This window comes from Oryx dammah, unplaced genomic scaffold (assembly GCF_014754425.2).
Source record: "Oryx dammah isolate SB20612 unplaced genomic scaffold, SCBI_Odam_1.1 HiC_scaffold_17, whole genome shotgun sequence".
Classification (NCBI taxonomy): domain Eukaryota; kingdom Metazoa; phylum Chordata; class Mammalia; order Artiodactyla; family Bovidae; genus Oryx; species Oryx dammah.
In genome coordinates this window covers 64,386,162-64,407,690 of record NW_024070201.1, presented here as the reverse complement: position 1 = coordinate 64,407,690, position 21,529 = coordinate 64,386,162, and the positions used below count along the sequence as shown (strand labels likewise).

General features: G+C 45.9%; 1 protein-coding gene across 1 annotated transcript in view; it reads right to left on the bottom strand.

Annotated features, from left to right (window-relative positions):
• Positions 1-17,369: 17,369 nt before the first annotated feature.
• Positions 17,370-21,529, bottom strand: part of LDLRAD3 (low density lipoprotein receptor class A domain containing 3) — a 269,205-nt gene continuing 265,045 nt past the window's right edge. Inside the window, exon 6 of the mRNA XM_040259025.1 lies at positions 17,370-20,275. Coding sequence (XP_040114959.1) covers positions 20,038-20,275 — 238 coding nt within the window. The 3' untranslated portion in view covers positions 17,370-20,037. The remainder of the gene's footprint in view (positions 20,276-21,529) is intronic.

Sequence of the window (21,529 nt, the reverse complement as noted above, 5' to 3'; positions counted from 1 at the left end):
CCCCCTCCAGTGTTCATGCCTGGAGAATCCCGTGGACAGAGAAGCCTGGTGAGCTATGGTCCATGGAGTTGCAAAGAGTCGGACATGACTGAAGCAACTTAGCATGCGCATGTCAGGATACTGAGGCTTAGAGTGGTGAAGTAACATTATTAGAGGCCTCAAACCTGTAAGTAGTAAAAACAGGACTCAGACCTGGGTTTGTGGGATGCCCCGTCCCCCACCCCGGTACATCTAACCACTGCACTAGACAGAGGAAACCAGCATGCTGCACTTGAACTTAGCGATGAGCTGGCTGACAGGAGCCCCTCGTGAGGCTATGACCCGTCTCTCCAGCCTCCCAGAAGCACTTCACAAACGCTGCTAACGTTGACAGCTCCTATCTTTGTTTCTTTGGAGAAGGAAATGGCAACCCACTCCAGTGTTCTTGCCTGGAGAATCCCAGGGACGGGGGAGCCTGGCGGGCTGCCGTCTATGGGGTCACACAGAGTAGGACACGACTGAAGCGACTTAGCAGTAGCAGCATCTTTGTTTAGAATTGTGCTATTTTGTTCCCCATGACTTTTTTGCATTAAATTAGACTTAGAATATTGCATTAGAATATTATTTATGTTGGTTACTCAGCTTTCTGACACCTTTTAAAAAATTTATTTTATGAAGCATAGTTGACTAACAATATTGTGTTAGTTTCAGGTGTACAGAAGAGTGATTCAGTTATAAATATACATATATCCACTCTCCTTTAAGATTCTTTTCTCATATAGGCTGTTGCAGAGTATTGAGTAGAATTCCCTGTGCTATACAGTAGGTCCTTGTTGGTTATCAATTTTAGATATATTAGTGTGTAGGTGTCAATCTCAAATTCCCTAACTATCTCTACCTGCCACCCTTCTTTCCTGATAACCATAAGTTCATTCTCTGAGTCTGTGAGTCTGTTTCTGTTCTGTAAATAAGTTCATTTGTGTATATATATATATGTGTGTGTGTGTATATTTAGATTCCACATAAAAGTAATAACATATGAAATTTTTCTTTCTCTGTCTGAAGTACTTCACTTAGTATGATACTCTCTAGCTTCATCCATGTTGCTGCAAAAGGCAATATTTCATTCTTTTTAATGACTGAGTAATATTCCATTATGGGCTTCCCAGATCCATCAGTGGTAAAGAATGTGCATGCCAACGCAGGAGACGCTGATGATGCAAGTTCAATCCCTGGATTGGGAAGACCTCCTAGAGGATGAAATGGCCACCCACTCAGTATTCTTGCCTGGAGAACCCCATGGACAGAGATACCTGGCAGAGTATTGTCCATAAGGTCACAGAGTTGAACACGACTGACGACTGAGCACGCATGCAATGATACATTATACGTACGATATCCTCTTTATCCATTCCTCTAAATGGACGTTTAAGTTGCTCCCAGGTCTTGGCTATTGTAAACAGTGCTGCAAAGAACACTGGGGTACATCTAACCTTTTGAACCATGTTTTTCTCCAGATATATACCCAGGAGAGGGATTGATGGGTCATATGGTAACTCCATTTTTAGTTTCTTAAGGAACCTCCATACTGTTATTGATAGTGGTTCTACCAGTTTACATTCCCATCAACAAACAGTGTAGGAGGGTTCTCTTTTCTCCACACCCTCTCCAGTATTTATTGTTTGCAGATTTTTTTGATCATGGCCAATTTGACTGTGAGGTGATATCTCTTTGTGGTTTTGATTTGCATTTCTCTAATAATTAGCGATGTTGATATTGAGCATCTTTTCATGTGCTTCTTGGCCACCTGTATGACTTCTTTGAAGAAATGTATATTTAGATTTTCTGCCATTTTTTTTTGATTGGATTGTTTGGGGGTTTTGATATTAAGCTGCATGAACTTTTGTAAATTCGGAGATTAATCTGTTGTCAGTTGCATCATTTGCAAATATCTTCTCCTATTCTTTGGCTCTTGCTGGGAAAACCAGATAGGTACATACAAAGAAATGAAATTAGAACACTCCTTAACACCATACACAAAAATAAACTCAAAATTAATTAAAGACCTAGATGTAAGGCAGGATACTATAAAACTCTAAGAGGAAAAGCAGAACATTCGACATAAATCACAGCAATACCTTTTCTGAGTCATCTCCTAGGGTAATGGAAATAAAACAAAAATAAACAAATGGGACCTAATTAAACTCAAAAGCTTTTGCACAGCAAAAGAAACAATAAACAGAATGACACCCTCTTAAAGTATGTGCCCAAGACAAGTGTCCCACTTGCCTCACCCTAGTTCATGTCTTGATGGGCCTTTCTTATGGGGTCTTAGCTCCCCGACCAGGGATCGAACCTGGGCCCTTAGCAGTGAAAGCTTGGAGTTTTAACCACTGGACCACCAGGGAATTCTCTAGATGAGGCTTTCAAGGTGAGGACTGGCACACTGTGAATAAATTACTGCCTGATTACACATGGGTATGCTGAGGCTGGGAGGGGGTGTAATTTACTCGAGGTCACGCTGCAGGTGACTTGGGCTGGATTCAGCCCCAGACTTGTCTGACTCCAGTGCCTCTGTTCTTCCCATCACTCCAACCTACCCTTGGAGCACCTCCTCGGTCACCTAGGCATGAGCCCACAGGAGGAAGGTGGTTCTCAAACTGGACTTCTCTGCTCTCAGAACTGTCCACCAGAGATGGCCAGAAACCCACCTTGGGCCTCCACTCTGCCGAGTGAGCACAGCATGGGCACAGATTCTGCAGCCCCACCAGGCACACTGGCCCTGCAGCACAGAGGTAAAAGGGGGAGAGGACCTCAAACCATAAAGGCCCCAAAGGAGCCCCCTCCCCACTGAAGGTGCTGAGGCAGCAGCAACGTGTCCTGTCACCCACTCACCCAGCAGCCTAGGGTGCTGGGTTCCCCCATCGCTCTCTGAGGAGCCAGATAGATAGTCTACTGAATGGAAGCTGTAGAGGGACTCTTTCAACAGGGGTGCCTTCTCTGTCTCCTGTTTGAGGCCTCAGCTGAGTGTGTCATGTCCCCAAGGAGACGGCCAATCTGGGGAAGAATAGGAAGAGGCTTGGCCTCTGGCCTGTCCCTTTTGGGACACGTCCATGTCCTGGCTCTGGCTGAGGATCACAGGGCTCTGGGATCAAGTCTCTTGGGCTCTGAGTGACAGTGATCACTTGAGCACTAATAGGAGCCTGGGAATGTACCAAAAAGAACAGCCAAATTCTTCTAACCCACAGGCGGCCCATGTTTGCTTCAGAGGCCCAGAGGAGAACGTGGGGCTCCCATGGGCATCTCAGGCCAAAATATAAACCATTCTCTGGGAAGGAAGGAGGACTTAGCCCCAGCGTAAGCCATCTATTCACTGTCATTGGCATCTGCTGCCCCCAGGCCTCTTTTCAAGGGTTAGTGACACTGACCCTGGGCAATGAAGCTGCAGCTCCCAGCCCTGCTGCTACAGGGCACGGGTGGCCTGCGGTTCTGGGAGGTGAAGTCTCCTCTTTGGATATGGACCCAAGCTGGGAGGTCTGCAGTGAACAGTCTCCTCCCACTGCCTCTGGCCTTTGAAACATAACACTGCAAATGCTCAGCCCAGGAGGACCAGAATTAAGAAAGGGGCAACAATTAAGAAATAATGGTGGGTTTCTCTGGTGGCTCAGATGGTAAAGAATCTACCTGAAATGTGAGAGAACTGGGTTTGATCCCTGGGTCGGGAAGGTCCCCCTGGAGGAGGAAATGGCAACCCACTCCAGGATTCTAGCCTGGAGAATCCCATGGACAGAGGAACCTGGTGGGCTACAGTCCATGTGGTCGCAAAGAGCTGGACATGACTGAGCGACTAACACCCACACACCCACACACAGGAAATAATGGTAAAAATGGCATTGAGATGAGAAAGCATTTGGCTTGAGGACAGTTGTGTAATGCTGCATCAGTGACTTATCCTTGAACTTAAAACATTTCTTATGCTACAACTTGTGTAGGTCGGAAATTTAGGAACAGATTCACTGGGTCCTCTGCCTCAGGGTCTCTTAGAAGACTGAAATCCTGGCGTCAGCTATGGTCTAATCTGAAGGCTTTTCTGGGATGGGATACACTTCTCCGCTCCCATGACGGTTGGTAGCGTTCAGTTTCCAGCTGTTGGCCGAAGGTCACCAACACTCCCTTGATAGATGGTCCTCTCCAACAGGACAGGTGTATAAGAGATACAGAGGGAGAATACCAGCAAGACAAAAGTCACAAAATCTTTGATAACCTGATTGCTTTTTACTGTATTCTCTTGGTTAGGAGCAACCAAGCCCCAGCCAACACTCAAGAGGAGAGGATTACACAAGGGCAGGAATACCTGGAGGCAGCGATCACTGGAGCCATGTCAGAATCTGCCCGTCATGGCTGGTTTGCACTGAACAAGTTACACTCCCATCTTTCCAGATGCCTTTAATTACCTGCCCGTGGCCCTGCAAGACACTGGCCATAATAGACTGGACCCGAGTGATGCCTGGGGCTCAGCCCTGTTAGATGCCGTGACTCAGGTAGTTTTAATGGAAGACTCAGAGAAAGGCAATAGTCGTTCCTTATTCTAAAGGAATTCTAGGCACTGGGGACACAATAATACATGAGACAGACATGGTCTTTGCTTCATAGCATGGAACAGGGAGAAGTGGAGAGGTGCACAAGGCAAAGGCAAGAATGAAGAAGCGTCAGTGGCCACGAAAAAGCAGCATCCATGGGGTTGTGAGAAGAAGGAGAAGGGGCAGATAATGCAGGGAAACAGAAGCCGAGGCACAAACACAGGTGAGCCTCCCCAGGGCAAGCCCAGGTGTAAGGAGAAATGCATTCCGTTTACCAGCTTAGCAACCGGCTTAACTCCACTAAAGAGATACCATCTTTCCTGAAAATTCTGGAGATCAAGGTCACAGACTGAGTCGCTTGCCTGTCAGTGAACCTAGGGGCCAGAGTTCTGATCAGCCACCTCTGAGTCACCTGCTAGTCTGAAGGAGGAGGGGGACAGAGCTGGGGTCAACTTTACTTAAACCACATGACAAGACTCCAGAGCTACCAAGGCAGACAAAAACAACAGCTATGTGCTATACACGGAGTTTAGAGGAAGGAAGGGGCGGACTTGTTGGGTACTGATGTCTGCCCGGGAGGCACCGCTGGACAGATTTCGGAAAGCCGCTCTCCGGTTCCTGTGCATCAGGGGGCATTTGACCTTCTGAGGTTTGCAACACCTACAGGCGGGCCTTTCAGCCAGCTCTGCATTCTGAGTGCACAGAGCGCCTTTTGGACTCTGGACCAGCAGCTTAAGCCAGAAAGCCAGATGTTTGTTTCCATTTTTAACTTGTTTATTTCTATAGGATTATTTGTTGACAAATGTCTAAATTTGGCAATTCATTCTCATTTATTGTTTTCCAGTTCTCTTATTTCAGGTCAGAGGACATTAAAAAAGGAAATAGATTCCCTTGACCTTGACTGTAGATCTCCTCCAGAATATTGCTGGAGGTTTCCTGGAGTCCCTGTTGATGTCTAATTTTGTTTGCAAATCTGGCCAAACCGACCTGAAGCAGAGTCTTGTGGTGGAGTCTGGCACTGGCTCTTGAAAGCCCCCTGACTCAGTACTGCATTCGATGACGTCATGTTGTTCTCTTGGAACAGGCCAGGGTGGGAGTATTCATACCAAAGTGAAGTCCCTCAGGGGTGTCCGACTCTTTGAGACCCCATGGACTGTAGCCAAACAGTCTCCTTGTCCAGGGGATTCTCCAGGCTAGAATACTGGGGTGGGTTGCCGTTTCCTTCTCCAGAGGATCTTCCCAACCCAGGGATCGAACCCAGGTCTCCTGCATTGTAGGCAGACTCTTTACCGTCTAAGCCACCAGGGAAGTCAATTATACCATGAAATATACAAATGCCATAGTTTATGGCTTTGCTTCCAGATTGAGAGCTGGTGGTTAAATACATACCAGCATACCACTGCCTCTAAGGAAAAGACTTCTCAAGTGACCATATTTTAGTAACTTTCTTATTTTTCTTGCCCTTTCAGGGCCTTTGAAAAAATTGTGGCATAGCTGGATTCTTTAGTTTCTCTCTTTTTCTCACCTCCGCTGCTAGTTTTAGTATTATCTCCTCACCAGGGGACTAGTGGGCTGCTGTCTATGGGGTCGCATAGAGTCGGACACGACTGAAGCGACTTAGCAGCAGCAGCAGCAACAGTAAGTAAAAATCTGATAGTCCAGGACAATCAGTCTAGCAAATCCTAATTTCTACAGCAAATTTCTGTCTTCCTGAGGTTTACAGAAATACTATAATTATAGCCTTCAATTTAGCCCTAGACTGTGGTTAAATTTCAGCTGCTACAGATGTGCCTTCTGGTCTAGTAGTTTTATGGGGATATTTTGCAATGTTATTATGCTTTTCCTGAGACAAACTGACTTATAAAGTCAGGAGAAAGAGCAGAAGAAAGAGAAGGACCTAAGTGAGTGGGGACCATAAAGTCAAAAGAATGAAGCAAAGAGCAGAAATCTGAGAGCTTGGACAGGAGTGAAAGAGAAAGACTTTGAGACAGACTCTTAAGAGTCAATGTTTTGTTTTGGGTCCTTAGCATATCAATCAAAGAAGCTGATAACTGAATTTTTAAAATTGAAATATAGCTGATGTGTAGGATTATGTGAGTTTTAGATATATTACATAATACAGACATACATTATGAAATGATCTCCACAGTAAGTCTAGGAACCATCTGTCCCCATACAAAGTTGCTGACTGTTGAAGTTTCAATATATTTTCTCATAATTTTCTAAAACTATTGTTAAATGCGTTAATTTCCTCACTTTGACATGTCTCACTTCCTCCAAGTGGTCAATTATTCCAAGTTTTATGTGCTGGGTTGTGTTCCCATAAAAATCATCTGTTGAAGTCTTAGCTCCCAGTACCTCAAAGTGTGATTGTATTCAGAGACAGGGTTTTTAAAAAGGTGATTAAGTTTAAATGAGATAATTAGGCTGGGCCCTTCTCTGGTATGACTGCTTTTCTAAGAAGAGGTTAGAACACAGACACAGTGGGAAGGCCATGTGAAGACCCAGACAACAGCTCACTACAGGCCAAGGAGAGAGGTCTTAGAAGAAACCAAACTTACTGACACCTTGGTCTTGAACTTCAAGCTTCCAGAGTTGTGGGAAAATTAATTTCTGTATTTTAAACCGCCTAGTCTGTGATACTTTGTTATGGCAGTCCTCACAAACTAATACACCAAGAAGAAAAATGTTTTGCCATTTACCTAATTAAATGCAAATTCATATGAGGAACAGGAATTCTGCCAGGGGGATGTTGAGGCTTTGATATAGCCAAACCCATGACAAAGAGACCAACCACTACAGCTGGTCAAAAATTATGTGTGCTTATGAATGTTTTTTTTTCAGATTCCTCAACCAAGAACATGTTAGGAAGGAGTCAGATAATCATAACCCAACAATTATTGACCTTAGAATAGATTGAGCAAAGTGACCTTCTTTTACAAACTGTTAAGACGGGGAGTATCCTCATAAAATTTTGAAGGAGACCCAGAACAGAATTTAACACACCACTTTTGCATGAATTGTTTGCTGGTCTCCAAACCTCCAGCTTGTAGTCCTCAGGATTGGTGTGAATTGAATTGGAGCCTATGCCTCCAACTCTCCCCATGGAGCCTTCTCTATGTATTCAACAGACGCAAGTCAATCCAAGTCAAAACAAAGACACACGCGACAAGACTTCACAAATAGTCGTGCTAAGTTGCTTCACTTGTGTCCGACTCTGCGACCCTATGGACTATGGCCTGCCAGGTTCCTCTGTCCATGGGATTCTCCAGGCAAGAATACTGGAGTGGGTTGCCGTGTCCTACTCTAGGGAATCTTCCCCATCCAGGGATGGAACCCTCGTCTCCTGTGGCTCCTGTATTGCAGGCAGATTCTTTACTGCTGAGCCACTGGGGAAGTCCTCTGGCACACAGTAGGTATACAACAAATATTTGTTCAATGAATGAATAATCCTGACCTCCAGATCTTGACCTGTAGAATCTTTCAGGGAAGATATGGTTTTCTATTTGAATTACTTACCCCTCCAAAAAAAATCCATTACCACAGACACTGGGCTGGATCTAATCATGATAAATGCTTTTGAACTGAGGGTGATTAACGAGCTGTGGGATAAAGTTAAGTGTGTGTGGTGTGCCTGCTGCCTCTCCAGGTCACATTTTGACTCCACTGTTGCTGTATGTGCAATGATTTTGGATACTGGCAGAATCCCTTGGATCATTAATCTCAGAACATTCATCCTCTGGCTTTTGTAGTTCTTAGAGGTTTGCTTCCTTTCGGTCTCATGGTCCTAGACCGTGAATTCCGGGAGGCGGTATGGCACGGTGACCTTAGGCTCTTGTAGTGGCATCACTTTGAGAGGTCGTGCAAGGTTTCCGAGCCCCAGTCTCCTTGTCTGTAACACGGGAATAGTAATAATAGAATTTAAGTCATACAACTGTGGTTTTCGCCACTAGCAGCACTATCATTGGTTATCGTCATCCATGCAACCACGGGGCTCTAGTGGGCTCCCTATGTCCCCAGCACTGGCCAACATGAGTGCGCCAATATCATGAAGCTGGGTAGTGGGTCAAATGGGTTAATGCTTGAGAGCATGTGGCCTAAGTGAAAGCACATAGCAAGTGCTCAATAGCGGCTTGCTTCCTTCCACCCAGGGATGGTGGAGGAGGTGGGATTCTGAGATGCAAGAAGGGGCTTAGCAGGGACTGTAGTGGGCCATGAGCCATGGATGCAAACCAAGAAAGTCCTCCAAACCCTTCCTCCACCCTGCCCCTGGAGCTGAGGTTACAGCAGACAGCCCTCCTACCCTGAGGGCCTTTCTCCCCAGGGAAAGTGCAGAGAACATGCCCAGCAAAAGTCTACAAGCCACCTGCCAAGTGCCTGTCCCCTTTCTCCTTGCTCAGACAGATTACTCCTTCGAGGAGCAGCAGCAGCCTGCTTCATCACCCTAATTGCAGGAGGTCACAGGTCCAGGATCAGAGGCCAATGATCAGAGGGCAGTCAAAGGGTCTGGAGTGAGAGGTCAGAGATCAAAGGTTGATGATCATGGAGTCAAAAGATCAGAGGTCAAAGGTCTGTTGTCAGAAATCAAGAGGTAATGGGGTCTGTGTTGAGGTCAAAGGTGAAGGAAACAACAGGGATTCGAAATTAAATCCAGCATGCAATTTACCCAAGAGATGAGGACTATTGAGAGATTATGCAGAAACCTCTGCCTTCCCTCTGGAGTCAGAACATTCCTGCTTGCCAGTGCTGCCAGACCCCAAGCTTGTCTCCTGGGGCCAAGGCTCTCTGAAATGAGGATTCTCCCTGGGCTGCTGTCCCACTGCTTTTCCATTTTACAGATGGATTTACTGAGGTAAAGAGAAGAGTCTAACACATGGAAATAGTCCTGGGAAAACTGAGACCAGGACTGGTGTGCCCTAGTCTGTCTTTGGGAACTAGACGTGACAAAGCATCTCTCTGGCACATCCTGAAATGACAAATGAGACCATTCTGGGTGGTAGTAAGGGCTGCAGGCATTTCATTTTGCAAATCAGAATCCTTCTATCAGCATTCATTTGCCTGAACGAGGCTTCTAAGCAGAGCCCAGGCACAAACTCACTCTCTGAGGCTTCATATCAATGTGCCAGCTCCTTCCTGGCAGATTCATCTGCCAGGGGCTTGCAGACTGGCTCCTGCCACCTGTTTCCCCCAGTTCTGAAACGTTTTCTGAATCACAAACAGCATTAGGATGGCAAAATTGATTGAAAACCACAGAGGTGAGGAAGCTATGGAACCAGGAAGGCGACACGGCTGGAGCTGCGTGTCCTCCCAAGTGGCTGCCCTCTGGCTCCCTCCTATCTCAGTTCACCACGCGACAGGTAGTATGTGGGTGCCTGGCCCCGGGAGCCCCTCTCCACGGTCAGTGGCTGTTTACTGTCAGAGACTAATCTGTCTCAAATAAGCCTTAGGCTCAGATGAGAGAGCAAAATGCCAACACCTCCTCTGGGGCTCAGAGTACCCTAATGTGGGGGATGGGGCGCAGGGACATTGACGTGACAAGAGGTGGAGCCCTGGACATGTGTGCTCCCAGGGAAATGTTTTCAAAGCCAGCCCTGCCTGGCAAAGCCTTAGTTCTCCCGGGTCTCTGGATTCAGCCCCCAAACTGGCATAGATTTCCAGCATTTACCAGACAGACAGCACCGTGGCTTCGGGGGTCAATTTTGAGAGTGTTAAGTTAGCAAATAACCCCTCAGGAAGCAATGTCTAGTTCTGATGGAGACCCTGGAGGCAGGAAGTGGACATTTCAGTGCAGGGCTGATGCCATCATGTGAAGTTGCAGTGCGGTAACCGTGGGTTGTATGCCAATTCCCCAAAAGGCCAAGGAGAATGAAAAGGAGGGGACATTACTGTTGTAAAATGATGGGAAGGTTAAAACCAAGTGGTTGGAGCATGATCTCTGAGCACAAATCTGAAATTGAGGGCTTTCAAGGTTTAGCTTTTAGAACAATCTCTTTACATCTGTGGCCTTTGGTTTTCCAATCTGGAGAGTGGATAGAACAATGGTATCCATCTCTCAAGCTTCATTTAGAACAAAGATCAGGAACTTTTTCTATAAAGGGTCAGATAGCAAATATATAGGCTTTGGAGGTCATGTGAAATCTGTTGCAACTACTCCAACTCTGTGGTTGTTGGAATGAAAGCAGCTGTAGAATCAGTAAATGAATGGACATAGCTGTGTCCCAGTTAAACTTGATTTACAAAACAGGTGGTGGGTCTGACTTGGCCTGAGAGTCAAAGTTTGCCAACCCCTGTTTCAGAGGATTACATGAGACAATGCAAAGGATAGCAAACTGTCACAAAAGCTAACCAATAAATATTACTGACATCCTCACCTTCTTCATTATTGGCATCAGTCCTCTGCATTTGGCTGCATGGACTGTAGCCTTTGAGGCTCCTCGGTCCATGGGATGTCCCAGGCAAGAATACTGGAGTGAGTTGCCATTTCCTTCTGCAGGGGATCTTCCCAGCACAGGGATCGAACCTGGGTCCCCTGTGCTGCAGGCAGACTGTTTACCGATTGAGCCACCAGGGAGGCCATTTGAAGCCTCAGGCGCTGCCTAATAAATACCTCTGCCCCCCATCTCTCTGCCTTTACCGACTTGCTAAATTTCCAAAAAGTGCACTTGCTTGAGTTCCTTCAAGCTCCTGGATGCAAGTACATTCAGGATTTTGCCCTGAAGTGGCCTTCATAATGCGGACTCTCAAATCTCTTAGCATTTAAAAGCAAGGGAGTTTGGATCCCCAGTGAAGTAACAGGGATGTGACTCCCCATTAGAAGTTTCCATTGCCCTTCATAAGGGATTTCCTCTGTAATATAGCATGGATTTCTCACAGCTGCTTGAAGAAGTAAAGACGATTACAACAATCTTGCAGGCAAGGAACTGAGCTTTGGGAAGACATCTTGACTTGTGTGAAGTCACACTGAGAATCAGGAGCTGAGCGGACACTTGATCTCAGGTCTCAGTCCAGTTCGGTTGCTCAGTTGTGTCCGACTCTTTGCGACCCCATGGAGTACAGCACGCCAGGCTTCCCTGTCCATCACCAACTCCCAGAGCCTACTCAAACTCATGTCCATCACATCAGTGATGCCATCCAACCATCTCATCCTCTGTCATCCCCTTCTCCTCCAGCCTTCAATCTTTCCCAGCATCAGGGTCTTTTCCAATGAGTCGGCTCTTCACATCAGGTGGCCAAAGTATTTGAGTTTCAGCTTCAGCATCGGTTCTTCCAATGAATATTCAGGACTGATTTCCTTTAGGATGGACTGGTTGGATCTCCTTGCTGAACAAGGGACTCTCAAGAGTCTTCTCCAACACCACAGTTGGAGGTCTATGGACTCCAAATCCAGTGCTCATGCCTCCATGCGCAGCTCCATGGAGTATTGGATCAGTCAGGATCTTTGCTGCCTACAATAGGCTTGCTGGTTTAAGCAGAGAAGGAATTCATTGTCAGTGGCTTGGGGAAATTCTGAGAAGTACAGAGAGTCATGTGGGAGGCTATGAGGGGAGAAATAGATCCCAGTGAGAATTCCTGATGCTAAGTTGCAGATGCTTGAGATCCAGGAACCACAGCTGGCCCCACCAATGCCTGTGGCCTTTAAGATGCCTGCCCCTGCTGTGGCCTGAAGTTCAATTTCTTCTGCCACTTTAGAACCAATCCTGCACTGTGCTTCCTTCTTCCCATCAATCTTTCAAATGCAAGTCTTCAAGAGAGGGTCCTATGGGCTGAACCTTCTCATGTGTCTGGGCCCTAGTTTCCAAACGAGTTACTGATTCTACTGGGGGGTGGGGAGCAGGGCTCATAGGAGGGGGATTTCCCAAGCCGAGGAAGAGTGTGCCAAGGGTGCTGAGCCAACTCCACTTAGGGTACAGACCCCAAAGAAATGAAGGGAAGGACTCAAAGGGATACCTATACACTCATGTTCAGAGAAGCACGATTCACAATAGCAAAAAGGTAGAAGCGACTCAGATGTCTGTCAATTGCTAAACAGACAAATGTGTGGTGTATCTCTACAATGGAGCATCATTCTGCTTTAAAGAGGAAGGAAATTCTGACACAGGCTACAACATGGATGAGCCCTGACAACATTATGCTAAATGAAATAAAATTAGATATAGGACAAATCATTTTTGTCCATGATTCCACTCATATGAGGTTTCTGGAATAGTCCAATACAAAAAGACAGAAAGTAGAATGGAAGTTACCAGGGGTTGGGAGGAGGGGGAATGAGGAGTTATTTTTAGTGGGCGCAGAGTTTCAGTTTGGGAAGATGAAAAAGTTCTGGAGATGGATGGTGGTGATGGTTATACAACCACAGAATGCACTTATTGCCACTGAACTATACAGTTAAAAATGGTCGAAATGGTAAACTGTACATTATATATATTTATCGTAAAAATAAAGGTGCCAAGCATGACACATATCCACGCTGACAACTTAAGATTTCATTTTCGAGAAGAGGCACTGGAGGCCCAGAAAGTGACTAATCAGTGGCAACGTGGGCGACTGTCAATCTTGAGTACTTGCTCCTTCCAGAAAGAAACTGTTGGGACCATTAGAAGCAAGGTGCCAGCTCCTCAGCCTTGCTCCGCCAGGCAAGCGACCCAGTGAGCTGAGTGGGCTGGATGGGAGACAGCGAGGAGAAGGGGTGACTGTGATGCTTTGAGGAATAAAAGTTCCATCCCAACAGGGCAGCTGCTCCTTGGTTTGGGCAAGTTTGACACATGGGCGGGACACATGCTCCATCTCCTGGCTCTTAAAAAGAAGCCAGACATCCAGATGTTTATGTGAAATCTCCCGAACTTTAATCATTGGCAAAAGATTCAAATAATATGAGAGTCTGCAGGCTGGGAAGAAATCTCTCTCTGGGTTGAATGCCACCCTTGGGCTTCTGGTTTGTGAACTCTGTTTAAGACTAGAGGCCAGGGCCAAAGATAACATCAAGATGTCAGTTTTAATAGTTGATGCTCAGACACCCCCCAGGAAAGAACGCTAAAGAAAAACATAGCTATGAGCTGAAATCAAAATAAGAGTCTTGTAGTACATTCGATTTCCCACGCTAAATTCTCAGATCTTCCGGGGCAGAGGTGGGACTGAGGATTAAACTCCAAGGGACCTCAGTCACCCTGCCTGTCCAAGGGGCAGGAAGAGCTCTGCCTCTGAAACTCATGAACGAGGGAACGCAGAGTGAAACAGAGTGGGGAGGATGGAGACAGAGAGGTGAAGAGGACAGGGGAAGATGGAAGGAAAAGGGGAGGACGGAAGGAAAAGGGGAGGATGCAGAACGGTTTTTCAGCCTTTTCTCAAGGCCAGCTCCTCTTCTGGAATCTCTGAAATGCCTGTTTCCACCTGGAGCAACCCGTTCTCTGGTTGACATGGCCCAATTTGAGCAAACCCCGAGAGATAGTGAAGGACAGGGGAGCCTGGTGTACTGCAGTCCATGGGGTTGCAAAGAGTTGGATGTGACTTAGCTACTGAAAAATAATACATTCACTTGGTTTGACTCTTGCCTAGTAAATTTGCTCCTGTGAGGTGTCAGGAAGCAGGGGAGAGGGAAGTCATTCTGGAGAGGGGCCAGGAAGCTTCTCCATTTTCACTTCTAATTAACTCATTTGGTTTGATGGCCAAACCTGTGGTCAACGTGCTGGCAGTTTCTCTCAGGGCATCTTACCCCCATCTTCATGAAGTTGCTCACCCATCACCCACACCTGGCCCTTTATGAGTCTCCCAGGGATCCTCAGTGGACACTAGGAAGTCAACACAGATCATTAATTAAAGTCTCTCCAACACCATGCTTTTCCATTTCCCAACACAAGTTGTCTAAACATCTTATCGGAGACTAAACTAAATAATAGAATCGTTCTAGTTTGAAAACTGTGAACTCCACTTATTAGATACACCTAGAAAAAAAATTAAAGGTCAAAAATGAAATTCCCCTTTCTTATTAAATACAAAGAAATTAATGTTCAATATTTGTTGAGTTCAATTTGCTATAATACATAACAAGAACCCTCTCACTGGGAGAGAGAGAGTATCTGTTCTGGAAAATACTGCTTGGATCAAGATCCTGGTTCCCAGGGGGGATGAATGCCTGTTGTCTTCACTCTCATCTCAGGCTGGGAATCATGCTTCCTGGAATCCCCTTTCCCCCGTGGTTCTAGGGGGCAAGTGTGTCAATGAAAGGAGTTCACGTGAGACTTGAAGGCAGAAGTGTAGTAAGTCATTATTCTGGACTGGGGTGAGTGGCCAAGTGATTTAAGTCCTCTCCATGAGCTAAGTCACTGAAGCACCATCTTGGAGTTATTATAGAGCCTTCCTGGTCACCCTTGCAAGCTCCTGGTTCTCCGTCTGTGCCAGGCTTAGGCTGCTGTCATCGGTAATTACGTCTGGGATCCTCCAGCTGCAGCCTTCTAGGCATTGCTCTGCCAGCTCTTCCAAGGTCAGTATAATTCCTTATCTCCATCATCAATCCCTTATTCCTGTAACACTTGTAGTGGCTCTGACTGATCCCAGCTGAAACACCGGGAAAAGATAAACATCATTTTCACGAAGAGGCACTTATTAGATCTAAGTCAAGATAGCAACTAGGTCAAGATATTCACATTCCTTCACTTTCTGGCAACTGATTCCAACTAGAGGGATGAGTTATTTAAACAGTTTATTTGTCACTTACAAGGAAACTAACCCCCTCTTCTCTTTCTATAATACCCCGAAAACTCATTTCCCTGCTTGAACATGGTGTCAGTTCCTCATCTCTGAACTGGGGATATCATCCTCTCCAGACAGGATCTGTGGTGCTAGGAAGTTCATTGAAGGCAGTTTCCATTAGTTCTCAGAGAGAGAGTATCTTTTGTTTTTCTTTAGAACTTTTTACTTTGTATTGGGGTATAGCTTATCAACAGTAGTTAACTGTGATAGTTTCAGGTAAACAGTGAAGGGACTCAGCCCAGAGAGAATCTCGTTTTCTTAGATCATGAACCTGGATATTCTGGAACCCTTTTTTTCCACCACATTTTATAAAGCCAAGAAGTCACGGCTTGACATGGATAAAGCAGGACGCAGAAGTCAGAGAGGGCAAAACAGATTCCTAATGACAGCTGTTGAACAAAAGAATTCAGCCCTGCCCCAAACCGATTTCCATACATTTGAATATGATTGCATTTAGCCAATACATCTTCTAAAATTTAACACAATTCAGCTTGTGTGAGTGGGATTGCTTACAACCATCACTTACAACTGGGGGTTCTATTAATATTCCTATTCACTTGTTGTAACTACAGGATGTCAGTGGAGTCTGGGTATTTTCTCACTGGATGCATTTCTTCTCCTATGAACATGTACCACACCTCCACTGCAGCCGTCTGAAGCTCCTTCTTCTTTATACTGTTCATTCTTTGAATCTACTGCCTTGCTTGAGGGTAGCAAGTTAAACTGAGAAGATGAACGCTACCTCCCAGCTCATTTATCCCCATGAACTTTTCTCTATGAGACAGACTGTTGTGATACTTTATCTTAGAGAATCCTTACCGAGAGCAGATTTTCAACCAAGACCTTGGCATTCAACTCACTGTTTAGGGCCTCGCTGGGAAAATCTCTGCTCATCATAAACCTGTATTTCTTTATTCACTGGAAAAGAGCTAAAAGGGTCAATTAAAATGAATTTCACAGGTCCTTGAACTGCCTTCTTCTTATGTTCTTCTACTTTTAATTTTTTGGAGGTTGGTGCCATTTTGAGGGTTCCAATATCCGAGGTCAACCATTATTGTGCTATTTCTTTTCTTTATGAGCTTTGGATCCATGAACAAGATGTAGGAATGAGCCATTAAGTTAGGGGTGGGCAAATGACAAAGCCAGATCCAGTCCATTTTGGTAGTTACTGGAACACAGGCACATCTGTGGATTTATGTATTGTCTATGGCTGTTTTTATAGTTGCTACAGAAACCCTAGGGCTGCAAAGCCAAAGTATTGTGTTATCTGACTCTTTATACAAAAAGTTTACTGATCTCTGCTCTAGATTAGTGTTTCTCAACTATTTTCTCAACTTCGTACCCATAAAATGATACTCTAAGAGATGAAGGAGCTCACATCTTGATAAGCTTTTGGGGGCACATTGTTCTGGAAGGTCTCCCTAGACCACTTGGGGCAGGACTTGACCTGGTATATACTTGGGATACTACTAGTCTTCTTTCCAACACCTCTGGGTACCGACACATGATCTACACCTTGATTTTGTGGGTCCTGTGTTTTGACTCCCACACAGATTTTGATTTTGGTCAAGGCCAAGGTTACTATTGTTCATGAGTGGTGGTGGTGGTGGTGGTGACCTCCTGGGTATCCTGACTTCCTGTGCAACTGTCCCTGTAGCATAAAATGAGACTTAGATAAAATAAGAGCACACAGATGCTCCCATCACCGGTGGACCCTTCAGAGCCTTTCGTGGTTCAAAGCTGTTCACCAGCACACCTGTGCCAGAGTCAGCGCACGTCCTGAGTATCCTTTCCCTCAAACACTGAAGTCACTCTGGGCATAGTCAATGTCCATCTCCTGAACTGACATCCCAGGTCCCTCCATAATGGACTGGTGTCCATGACTTTAGCTCCAAATTCCAACCATGCCAGTTGTGGAATCCTTAAACACCCATCATATTTTGAGGGCCCATCAATATTCTCTCCTCTTCTCATTTTATCAGGGTATACACTCATTGCAGAAGGCACGACAGAAGCAGCTGTCCACTGAGCAATAAAGGGGGTTAAGAATCATTTACACCAACAGAAAGAATGAAACTGCAAATTTATTTGAAAGTATAAAAATTAAAAAAACCTAATCAAAAAAGCAACCACACATAGCCTTTCCAGTTTACATCAACTTTGAATGTCACATGCTATTTATTAACCACTTCCTTGTGTTTTTTAAAAATGTCAATTTCAAAGTAAAGGGATTGAGGGCAGGTGATAAGTGACTGATCAAAGTGGAACGATTTCAATGCTAAAATAAGTGCTGATCTTATTTGAGAAAAGGGCACAGAGATGATTTTCTGGTTGGCACAGATTTATGCCATGTATTAAAAAATATCCTGGTTGAAATGAGTTAAAGAAATAATGCTGGCCACTTATTTGCTATCTTAAGTAGGGGAAAAAACAAAACTCTGCTGCTTTGGTGTCCTATTTATATCTTTTTAAAAAAACCCACCATTAAAAAAAATCAAATCTATAATAAAAATGTCCCTGTGTTTATTTTAAAAAACAACATTAATAGGCTCTCCTTATCGACTAAGACCATTTGTCTTTCCTAAGATGCCTGGAAGCTGAAAAGCGCGTGAAATTAATTCACTGCACAATTAATTAAAATTAGAATCCTTTCCTCTAAACAATTTCCAGAGCACCAGAAAGAAGCAGGGGCCCACCAAGGGGAGAAATGAAGCCACTCTGACTCACATGAGAGGAAATACTCAGCCAGAGTTCCTCACACACTCCGGCAGCCACCCAAAGTTCTTTCTTCACTGGACTACTCAGAAAATAACGCATGTTATTTTAAAAACAAAAAGACGTAAGCAACTAGGTTTCTTTTCTTAACTTGAAAATCACCAAGTGGCTAGCTTTCCTGTAGCACACTTTCAATTTGGTTAAAAAAAAAATCGTCTACAGAACAGGATCACTGAATGCCACTTCGTCCCCCCTCCTGCAGGCTCTGTTTGAATTAGCATCAAAGAAGTTACTGAGCATGTAGGAAGCAGGTCTGCATGACAGCTGCCCCGAGTGGCTCCACCTGGTTCCAGTTTTGTCCCCCCCATTAGTCAGTGTGGTTTCTTGACAAATAGCATATACATTTCCACCCATGACTTCCTGAGGGGGTGGGCGCTGTGGCTGGCTGGGCACGGAGAAAGAGGAAAACGAGCCTGAACACAGAGACCATGAACTGAGGGAGAAAGGCATTGGTCTTTCTGCATCCTTCACGAACTCGATAAATAAAAACTCAAAGTGCAACAATGCACAGACGCCTGGCACACAGGGCAGTCTGGGGGCGGGGGGGACTGGTTATCAGAGCTCAGCGGGACAAAGGCGTGATCTTTTGCATCTTTGCTTGGACCTCGCGAATGGAAAAACAAAAGACAGCTCTCCTATACACATATAAATAGTCCCTTAACTAGAAGGGAAAAAACAAACACACTGTTTCAAATGCATTTCTAAGAGATTATATATAAAAAAAAAAGTCCGAATGGCAAATCTTGACTCCAAACTGTCTGTGATCTATGTCTCTCAGAGAAGAAACTATGGGATGTCTGGAGAGGTCTGATTCTTGCTCTGACCCTAATCCTAAATCTTGGTGCTGGTTTCTGGCTGGGCCTTGGGAAGCAGGGGGTGAGTGCAGCCCAGGAATGAGGAGTTCTCGCGGCAGGTACTGAATCAGGTTTTCATGTGAGTTAGAAACCAACAGTGTCCTCATGCCCAACTGCACAGGTAGAATGACTTCTGAGTGTCTGGGGGGACTTGGGAGGTGAGGGCTGAAGCTTCATGAATGGGCAAGGCAGGCTGGGTGTGGTTTATGGGGACAAAAGGACCAAATCAGATTTCTGGCCAACTCAGGTTTAGTCCTCCTCCCGTGGCTAAGGCAAGTCACAGCTGGGAGGGTGACGATCAGAAACCAGGGAAAGGACTGTGGACCAAAGCAGACCCAGGTTCTTGGCAGCCTGTATTTTAGGAGCTGAGAACTCGGATAAACTCATGGTGGGGACTCCCTGCTTATTCTGGGATGAGGCTGATGATATATGATGCTGGAAAAAACTCAAAATGAGGATTCTTGGGCAAATTGTTAAATCCAGAATCTCTCCAGAATTGATGGTTTCAGAAAACCAAAATGACACTGCTGACTTCTGAAGGGCGTTCTGACAGCAATAGTTGTCTCTGGCCCCAGCCTCTGCTGACCCAAGAGCAACGTGCAGCCTAGTGCAGCATCCAATGACAGGCCCCTGGGAGGATCACCCAATCCAAATCCCCAGGTGGAGCTCTAAGGTCACAGCCCACACAGCATTTGGTCCAGTCTCCTCTGCCCTTCTGAACATCCCATATGACACAAACACTGCTTTCTCAGTACCTAAGCACCACGTTCTCTCGCCACCTACAAACTTATGCCACTGCCTCAGCAAGATTCCAACAGTAACAGAAGAATGACGTGGAGAGCGAGGCTGTGATCCTCGGCCTCGAGGGAAGAGTAAGTGCCCAGAAAAGATGCACCATGCAACAGGTCAACTTAGAGGCCAGAACAAGGCAGGTCGCCCTCCAAAGAACATTCCTGAAATCTGGGCAAGGAAGTGAATGGAGAGACAGCTGACACTCCAAATCACTCCTTGAGGGACCCCGAGGAGCCTCCCGTAAGCGCAAGTTGTTAGGACAGTCAAAGTCAGAGCAGATGAACCCATAGAGACTTTGGAAGAGCCGGAGTTTATACGTCTTCGGTGCCCTGGCTGGGCGCGGAGTCCCTGGGTTCAGCGGTGCCCTCCTGCGGGCCAGGCTGCCCCGGGCTGCGGCCGCTGTCGTCCACGCTCAGGAGGCTGCTGGCTGCCTGGGAGCTGGCGCTGTCGGCACTGCCGGACCGGGAGCGGTAAGGGGGCAGGTCGGCTTGGTTCAGAGACTCAGTGTCTGAAGAGTAGGGTGGTGGAGGAAGGTCGTACCAAGCGGGTCTGTGATGAAGAGAGCAGGGTCGGGTGAGGAGCGGGGTTGGGGGGAAGGGAGAGAGAAGAGAATACATTAGGAGCCCAGGCATGGCAGGCAATGTTGACTTCTGTCTGTTTTTGAGTGGATGATGATGTCAGGATCAAGATTTTTCCCTCCAAGGAGAAAGGCAATCCTAGTACTAGGGAAACCAGTGATGAGCAATAAGATGAAGGGAAGGGATCAAAGGTCAGCGTGCTCTGGCTGGCTTGTGCCAACTGGACAGTGCCAAAGACATGACCTTTAGGAGGGGGAATTCTAGAAGTCCCCAGCTCATCCTGGGTGGTTCAGCAGGGATGCAGCTGGCTTGAGGTTTTGATGGAGACCGTAACAATCCGCAGAATTGGGGGTCCTTACTGAAAGCCAACTCTTCCTGGTTTTCTGGACTTGGATAAGTGAGAGGACCTGCTCTCAAACTCTCAGCCTCCCTGTCTGTAGAAGGGCATAATAATGATACCTTGCTTGCATTGAGATAACTTCAAAGGCATTTTATTTTCCAGCTCTCCTTTACAGAAGGCTTATTATGAGTCATGCATTGTGCCACCCACCTTATATCCTTTATTTTATTTTATTTAACATTCAGAAGAATGCTAGAGGGAGCCATTACTTGTATGCTCATTGTACTGGGGAGGAAACTGAGGCAAAGGGCATTAGACAGCTTGCATGGGATCACAAAGAGCTAGTAAGCAGCAGTGCTAGGATTTGAACCCAAGAGTTCTGTTTCCAGACACAGCAATTTTAACCTTCCTCTACATCTGACGGTCCAAATGAGTGAGGTTCTGTGTTCTTAGTGCTTATTTGCAAAGATGTCCTTAAGCACCAGGCCCTGGAGCTTTGTTTATCTTTTATGAGGAAAAATGAAGAATAAATAATACAAGAACTGTCACTGGACGGGCTCAAGGAAGAGCCCAGTTAGCCCAAGAACACTCCCTGCAAAATGCCTCACCAGTGAGTCCCAGGCTTATAGAACAGGGATCCTGCAGGGTAGGGGATGCTGAGAATAGGGGGCTCAGGTAGCTCTGGTACTGGGACTTCAAAGTGGGGTCTCTGGGATACGCTGGAGGTCACCAAAGGACAGAGGAAGGCTGAGCATGCGGGACTGAGGTCCACTACCTGCTCCAACTACAGAATTCTGCATTTGACTTTGTGTGTTGGGGTTTCTTGTACAGCTCCATCTGCAATGAGGGCTCTAAGCTTGAGAATGTTTTATTTCATCTCTATCT